Consider the following 8,388-nt stretch of genomic DNA (forward strand, 5'->3'; position numbering starts at 1 on the left):
ATGACATTTGTCTAGCCTATTCACACCATAGCTGTTAAGGCAATGACAACATACACGTGGGTGCCCTATTGCAATATGTGGGTGCCCTATGGACAACTTATACACTACATGCTCATGATGCAAAAATTAAATGATGAGCAATCTATGGCTCTCAAAATTTCAAGGAAAGAAGGCAACACACATTTCATCTCAGTAATTCAATCCACTGGTAGCTTTTGCATGCATCAAGTGAAGCGATGTCCTCTTACCTGCTTTACCCTGCACCTTTCTTAACCTGGATTTACAACCTCTTGGTGGATACAGATCAAAACACCACAGATTATGATAATCTGCTGCATCATCCACAACAGGCCCTCAATCCCACATGATATTGTAAGAGCGGAGCTCGCCACACCGACTACGCTAGATGTGGTTGTAATTGCAATGTGTTTGTGTGATGTATGTTTTGACTCTTGGACAAATGCACTTCCTGCATGAATCCCATACCATGAGCCCTCAAATATCAGTACACCAGTGCCAATGTCAACGGAGAGAACCTATGTGGTGTTAAGACGACCCCTAACCAGAATACAATATTTCATGTGGCAGAAATTTGTATGCATACCCAATCTAGACAAAATGAACCAATTAACTTTGAGCATTCTGTATGCAACTACTTAAAATGGACAATTTCATGATCTAGCATGGTAGAAGACCTAAAGGTGTCACAATGGAGTGCAACTACATAAAATGGACAATTTCATTATCTAGCTTGGTAGAAGACATAAAGGTGTCACAATGGAGTAACAGAGCAACTCCGTACTGAGCTCCGTGACAAAACAAGGAACAAGGTGAGCTTGCAACCCTCGAAACAGAAAAAAAATTCCATCCAGCAATTCCCTGGAGGAAAACCACCAAGGCGATACTTTAAGAATGTGTTTGGTGTTTCTAGCCAGATGCATGGAAAATTCAAGTGACCTCAGACAAATTTTGCAAGACCACTGTCAAATCTGCAAGTACAGGTAGGCAGCTATAAACCTTTCCACCACAAAAGCATGCTGAAGTCGGAGGTCATACACTCCATGGCCATGGCAAATAAGACTTTTCCTTCTCCTCAATGTTCACTGTGATAAACATGCCACGAGATTTGCAGCCATGCTAAATACAACTTGACAATGCAGAAGGTACACAATGTTCTCTCAGCCAATGGTCGACCAGCTTGGGCCCTCCATGCTTCACAAGATCAGAAGTAACATAACATACCCTCTTTCATCAGTTTCAAAAAACTAACAAGTATATCCAGTTTATTACAACTTTTGATGTTCAGATATTGCCAATTTTGAGATCTTGCAACATCTTCTATAGCACAACTGCCCATGAAGCACCTGAAGATTACAAGACAAGAGACATAGCTATTTCATCAAAATTAACATATTTACATTTTCCAGCAAGGGCTCTATACAATGCTCCACTCAGTTTCCTATCATACATCATCACGTAACACAAAACTGGTCACACTCAGTACATATCATACTGAACACTTCTTGGAGAGACTAGCTGCATGGATAGTCCTTGTCTATCGTTCTTATTCTAGTTTGAGCATATGGCTTCACATCAGAGCAGCTCATCATTTTCTCGTGCATCAGATAATTAGCTTGTCAGAAGGGGACCTTCACCTTTAGGGGACTGGCATCCACTAATTAGTAATTAGCATTGTCACAGACTACATTAAAAGATCTGCTCAAACCCCATCCCCATGTGATGGCAAGTGCCACTTGCTACAGAACAGAGCGTTTGCGGATACCTCGAAAAACACGTAACTCTCCAGCTGCCAAAGCACAGCGTCATAGCCCTGTGATGCACTTAATATGTAAGTTCCTTAAGATTCTAATTGAGCTGCTCTGCCTGCTATTGCCTCAGCCTCCCCTGTCTCGCCTCTCTCTCAAAGCTGCCCCCCACTGCCTGGCCTCTGCAACAGCCTGCTCTCTGGCTTTACTTATAGTTTGGGCTTTCCAATCATTTGTTGACTTGTTATGCATCTCGGAACCCCTCAAATCTGCTTTGTCAGTACATGAGTCAGCTTTCTCTTCTTCCTGCAAAGTAGCAGAACCATTGGAAACTGAGACTGGCTGCTCATATGAATCTTCTATGACCTTTGGCTTCGTGCAGCCCTTTGCTTGTGGATGTGATGGAGACAATTCCTGTGCCTGACCTGAGGTCTGACAAGCCAGATAGTTCAGCGCTGTGACAACATCAGCAATCGAGGGCCTTGATGCAGCCTGCTCATGGAGACACATTGCCGCCACAGCTAAAGCTTGAAACAGGCCCCTCACTGGAAAGCAACCCCGTAACTTTGGGTCAGCCATTTGAGCAAACTTACTCCTATCTTTGAAGAGCGGACGAGCCTGAAAACAAGTGTATCAGTACCAATTAAAATCATTTCGATTCTCAAAACACACAGAAAACTTCAATACTCCTCAACTACAAGCAGCAAGAAGAAAGCAACAGAGTACAAATTAATACTAAAAGTTGCCCTAAAGCATTGATACTTAGGAAGGACCATAACGTGCAATGGAAAATAGAATATCCTACAGACGACTAAATCTTCACAGCAAAGTTAATACTTTTTGAGTTTGACACAAAAATTGTACCTTAGATCATCACCAAGTAGCTTTGTACTGCCTACTGCCCGCGGGAAAAAGGTTTGAGTTTGGGTTGAAAGACTTTCTGGGATTCACTAGATGGGCCAATTGAAGGGCTTAGCAAAGCAGACTCGCATCATCCAGTAGTTGAGAGGCCATCATGCAAGAAATCCTCCCAATTTCCACGAGTTTATGGGGTGTACCACATAGTTACAGGGAATGGCCATTTTGAGGTCTCCGTTCCCCGTTCCTATTCCAACTTCCCGTTGCGAATCCCTGTTCCGTGTTTCAAACTAAGTATTCGTAACAGGGAATGGCATTTCATGCCCGTTGCTGTTCCCTGTTCCAATTTCCCGTTCAGGTAACTATGGTGTACCCAACTTAAGTGATTTGGCAGGAAAGTATTTGCCTGGGATCGGGTAAATGTAGGAGGACCTTTGGAGGAATGCATGGCATGGTGCCAAACATGGGTGAATAAGAACAAAATAGGCTGATGGGGAATGGTTGATCTCAGACAGCGCATTCCAGAGCTGGCAGCTTGTTTAAAATCGGCACCCATTTTAGAGCCTGATTCCATGTAGTACTTGCAGAGGTTCGAAGCTTTAGGAGCAATTGGAGGTATAATCCCACCAAGTGCTTACAGCACATCTAGGGGTGTGACACAGGCTCTGCAAGCACTGTTAAAGTCAGCTCCAAGACGGGATTTTACAGCATAATGGTTTGACTACTTCCTACTGCAGGTTACACCAATTGAAAAATAGAAGAAATTAAAAGGTCGAGTGTTTGCTCCAGGTTGTGACAAGTTAATTCAAATTATTGAACCAGCAAGCTGCACTCATGGTTGCACTTTGCTCTGCCTCATGTGACTGCTGATCAATACATCATGTGCATGACAAGGCGAGCCGCTCCAGCCCCTATAGCGTGGAACAGGGCTCTTACACCATTATGTACTGGCAAGGGGGTTACAGAACAGTTTTCCAGTTCTTGTTTAAACTCTCTGTTTTGTGCTCCTTTTCACTATTTGTTAATTTACCAGTCTCACATTCAGGAATAGAAGACCTTGAGTTTTAAACTTTCAAAGTCCTATGGAGTGTTGCTTCTTATATGACTATCCAGTAAGGGTCTCTGTGTTTTGCGATTGCCAAAACTGGCTACTTCTATGATTTTTCATGGTAACTCATCAGCCTATAGGGCTCATGGACAAGCTAATGCTAATGTATTCCGTCTTTCTCTACGTACACATGCACTCAAACTTATTTGGCAGTTATACCTGGCACCATCTGAACTTATCAGATATGTAAACAGATATTTTGGTGTTCAAAAAACAATTAGTCTACCAAGGGCTTTCTGCTCCACTTAACATATTTCATGTCTCAAGACCATAAGGGACACATTGTATGACGCAGCGAAAATAGATATACCTAGAGGAATCCAGGATAAGCCCAGGTTCACCTAGAAACGAAAGTGTTAAGGTATAAACTCATGTTAGTCATTCACAAGACAATGTAGTCGCCAGCTCCATCATGCTAGTATTGGACTAAATACTATAACATCCCACTAACATCGTCAGTGCCCAATAGCGGGTGTATAGCTAGGCACTAATATATTGCTCCCACACACACGAGCATACATCAATACAAAAATCTCCCCGCTGAGTTTCTGTCATAGCTCTAGAGATGCAGGGCAGACTCAGCCATAATGAAGCCTACCACTAAAAGAACCACTAAATGGGAACACAAAATTAAGGTAGTTGATAGAGCATAATCACCACAAAAGATAGCTTCACAATGTAAAGTCTGAATGTCTGCTATACGACTAAAGAATATACCTAGATGAATCAAGGATAAAGCCCAGATTCGCCTTTGAAGTTTAAAGGAAAGTTTTCTAGACTCATAATAGTCCTCCACATGACAATTCAACCATCAGCTCCATCAGGCTAGTATTGATTAAATACTACCACATCCCCACTAACATCGTCAGGCCTCAGTGCCCAATAAGACGTGCAGAACTAGGTGCTAGTATATTTTCTCCCACACCTGCACCACACAGTAACACATAAATGCGCGCCAGCATACATCAATATGAAGATCTTTGTACTGAGTTTCTGTCATAACTCTAGAGATGCAGGGCAGACTCAACCATAATGACACCTATCATTAAAAGAAGTATTAAATAGGAAAAATTAGCACAAAAATAAGGTAGTTGATACAGCATAAGCACCACAGACGCTAGTAAGAATTAACATAATATCAACGGGCCGTAGCTCAGACAAAAACTTCTAAATGTAAAGTCTACATGTCCATTATGCAACTAAAATATGTACCTAGACAAATGCCAGATAAGCCCAGAATTGCATTTAAAGGAAAGATGTAAGGTATAGACGCATGGTAACCACCCACAACACACAATATAACCATCAGCTCCATCATTGACTAAATACTGCCACATCCCACTAACATCACCAATACCTGATAGTGGGTGTAGAACTAGGTACTCATAATACGCCCCCACACCACACACAGACACACACATGAGCATATATCAATACAACCTCTCCGCACTGAGCCATCGTTGTGATAATTTTACCCTATCCTCCAAGTTCCTCATTCGCAAATGGGGCCTCTCAAAGGACTAAACATCTGTTTCCTGCGGCATTTTGATGTCGCTACTCACAGACACTTGCTAAACCGTGCATCCTTCTCTCTTCACATTATGACTGCGTCAGCCACCAACCCATCAGCAAATTGCTGTGTTGGTGGATCTCCACCCTCTTTGACAGTAGCAGATCTCCCCCTCTCCCAGAGTCGCTTGGTATTACAAGAATATATCATGGTGACAAGTAACCTCTCCATGTGTATCTACAACGGCATTTTTGTGTCGTTTAAACTGATCTTAGCATTTTTCCTGTGTTCCTAAGCCTCCACTACATGTTTGCTGGACATCAAAAAAATTGAGTCCACACCCTCTGCACTGACGAATTGAACACCTCAATGTAGCCCTACCTATCATTTCAGCCGTAAATAGTTGAAAGTCAGAGAGGATAAAAGTATAACCTTTCTTACACCTATGCCTGCATTTCTTATTATTGTTTACTTTCCGTCCACAACCTAAAGAAGAGAAAAAACTCTGGGTTGTATGCACACAAATATTGTCCGACTGAAAGCATGAGTGTGTGGACAAAAAAGCTGTGTCCGTGACATGGCTATTTTTGGAAGTGTTTGACCAAAATGAAAAGATGTAGGGCATGTTATATATCATTAGATAGCTCTTCAAAAGGAGAATCTACATCTATATTGAGCGCACAATTTAGAATTGATTTGTAAAAAAAATTTACTAGTCCCCATATTTTAAAAATAGCTATTGAAAAACAGTTTCCCACCCTTAAAAAGGGTACCACCCATTCATGATTTCACCCGTCTATAATTCACCAATGATATACAGTGGAAGCTTACAAAACTGTTTATGATGGATGCACTTCAATATGAAGAACAGCCACCTTGTGCAGATTAATTGTGCACCAATGAGCTCAATCACATCCGTTTTGCCGAGCAACTGTTAACAACAGGTCATAGAACTTACCCATGCCACTAGGTTGTGCTCGCCAGATGGTCTCGATTGGTCAATAGCCTTTCGTCCCGTTATCAACTCCAGCAAAACTACTCCAAAACTGTACACGTCTGATTTCATAGTCAGCTGTCCTGTCATAGCATACTCGGGGGCACAATAACCGTAAGTGCCCATCACGCGCGTGGACACGTGTGTCTTGTCTCCCACTGGTCCAAGTTTGGCCAATCCAAAGTCTGACAATTTTGGGTGGAAGTCATCACCAAGAAGAATATTTGAACCTTTCAAGTCACGGTAAATCACAGGAGGGTTCGCAGTATCATGGAGGTACTCCAGACCTCTTCCTGCACCAGCAGCTATTTTCATGCGAGTGGGCCAATCTAAAGGCTCTATGCCAAAAGGAAGATCTGCAAAACACGTTTACACTTTAACAGATTTCATTCCCATTTGTGGAATTATTTTTCTACCTCTGTAAACTGAAATACAGCTGATCAATTAAAATATACATTATCCAATTTATTAGAAGAGATTGAAGTATAGATTGTTGATAAAATGCATTTCACTTGTACTGCTGAGACTAATTATATCAGCTCACCATGCAAGTGGTCCTCCAACGATCCCAGCGCCATATACTCATAAACAAGGAGTCTTTGCTCACCCTCAGCACAGTAACCTATAAGATTTACAAGATTCTCATGATGCAGAAGGCTAAGCATCAACACCTCCACTAGGAATTCCCTGTTTCCTTGCAAGCCATCCTTATTGAGTTGCTTTATAGCAACAACCTGGAATAAAGAACTGAATAAGCTGATTTCACAAATGCCATGACATTTGAAACCTAAGGAAAGAGAGGCACCTTTCCATCAGCTAGCTGACCCTTGTAAACAGGCCCAAAACCACCCTCACCAACAAGGCAATCTTCACTGAAGTTGTTAGAAGCCGTTGCGAGTTCTTGAAGTGTGAAAACGTGAGCTTGAATAGCTGGCAGTGCTGAGATCTCTTTAAATGGAGTATCATTCACAGGTTCATGTACTGGAAGAACTTTCGGTGCTTCTTTTGGTCTATCCACTTGAACAACTGGGGCAATCGGGGCAACTGTTTTCATCGTGTCTGCCAACAAGATGATGGAAATCCGAGGAAATATAAGTAGCATGCAAACTCAGCTAAGCTAAGTTGGAAAGCTTCAAATTTTGATCAAACAACCAATGCACTAATGACAAATTTTTAGCCGCACTCTCACCTTCATGATGTGCGACTCATCGCTGTGTCAAAAAGCCCCCGCGCCGTAATATATGGCGCTTACCCACAAGACTAGCCCTTGACAGCCCCATTAACAAGCGAAATGTATGAACCTCAACGACATGCAGTTGCATTTAGATAATCTAGGAAGAAAACCACCAGAATAGATCTCACCTGGCTGTTGTTTGCCCATCGCACTCTGTAATGAAAGCTTCGCGTTTTGGGCGCTGGACAAATCGTGAACATTTTCGCCAGCATTCCATTTTCCGTAGCAGTTTCCCATGCCCAATGAGACCAGTGAAGCGAGCGAACCCTGTTGCTTCTCAGAGCTTCGAGCTATGGCGATCTGCTAGCCGCGATTCCACGGGATTGTTTTGTTGCTGACACTTGCTCCCTCTATGAGCTACTTCTACTGCCCGATGTGTGCAGTGAGAGTGGAAAACAGAAAAGAGAGACCGGAAAGTGCGACGAAGTTGCAAAACGAAATTGCGAATCTAATAACAAGATTGCAGGTAGAGCGTAAGAGAGAGAAGAGATACCGTGTGTGTGTGTGTGTGTGTGTGTGTGAGAGAGAGAGAGAGAGAGAGAGAGAGAGAGAGGACGGTGTGAGAGGAGGAGGGGCCACGCGCTCAAGTCAAATAAACACTCACAGCTGTGGGTCAAAATGCAAGCCAGATGATAGATAGCGAGAAGTTCAAACTGACCTCAGCTGTGAGGGGTAACCATGGCGAAAGCCACACCTCCTGGAAGAGAGAACCCTCAAATACCCTAGGGCCCGGAGACACAGAGATGGAGAGAGACAACCCAACAACACCCACCCCTAAAAGAGCCAAATTTTCCTACCTCCAATTCTGAAAACTCGTGAGAATTTGCAAAAGTGAGGTCCCCTTTCAATGATTCAAGGCTTTCGTTCACTTTTCAAGAATTAAGTTGAGTATAATCCTTGACCCAAGGCAATGATCGC

At 42.7% G+C, this 8,388-nt stretch overlaps 1 protein-coding gene across 2 annotated transcripts; it reads right to left on the reverse strand.

Moving 5' to 3' along the window:
- Nucleotides 1–1,369: 1,369 nt before the first annotated feature.
- On the reverse strand, nucleotides 1,370–8,039 carry LOC147437778 (putative serine/threonine-protein kinase PBL7). Of its 2 annotated transcripts, none has more exons than XM_086487247.1 (5): nucleotides 7,599–8,039; nucleotides 7,042–7,295; nucleotides 6,781–6,970; nucleotides 6,201–6,592; nucleotides 1,370–2,384 (listed from the first exon to the last, which is right to left on the reverse strand). In XM_086487247.1, the coding sequence occupies exons 1-5, from the start codon at nucleotides 7,705–7,707 to the stop codon at nucleotides 1,896–1,898; spliced, it is 1,434 nt and encodes a 477-aa protein (XP_086343373.1). In that variant the 5' UTR covers nucleotides 7,708–8,039; the 3' UTR covers nucleotides 1,370–1,895. The 2 variants fall into 2 exon arrangements, with proteins under 2 accessions (XP_086343373.1, XP_086343374.1); XM_086487248.1 differs by lacking the exon at nucleotides 7,599–8,039 and adding an exon at nucleotides 7,426–7,508.
- Nucleotides 8,040–8,388: the final 349 nt, after the last annotated feature.

The sequence above is a fragment of the Adiantum capillus-veneris genome, chromosome 17 (assembly GCF_014529385.1).
Source record: "Adiantum capillus-veneris isolate H3 chromosome 17, ASM1452938v2, whole genome shotgun sequence".
NCBI classification, from domain to species: Eukaryota; Viridiplantae; Streptophyta; class Polypodiopsida; order Polypodiales; family Pteridaceae; genus Adiantum; species Adiantum capillus-veneris.

What these genes read in the sequence shown, in the direction of transcription:
- LOC147437778 (XM_086487247.1), bottom strand. Translation starts at nt 7,707, where the DNA reads ATGGGAAACTGCTACGGAAAATGGAATGCTGGCGAAAATGTTCACGAT. An exon ending in GTCAGCTAGCTGATGGAAAG is followed by an intron (nt 6,971 to 7,041) that starts GTGCCTCTCTTT and finishes TCTTTATTCCAG; the next exon opens with GTTGTTGCTATAAAGCAACT. An exon ending in AGCACAACCTAGTGGCATGG is followed by an intron (nt 2,385 to 6,200) that starts GTAAGTTCTATG and finishes ACTTGTTTTCAG; the next exon opens with GCTCGTCCGCTCTTCAAAGA.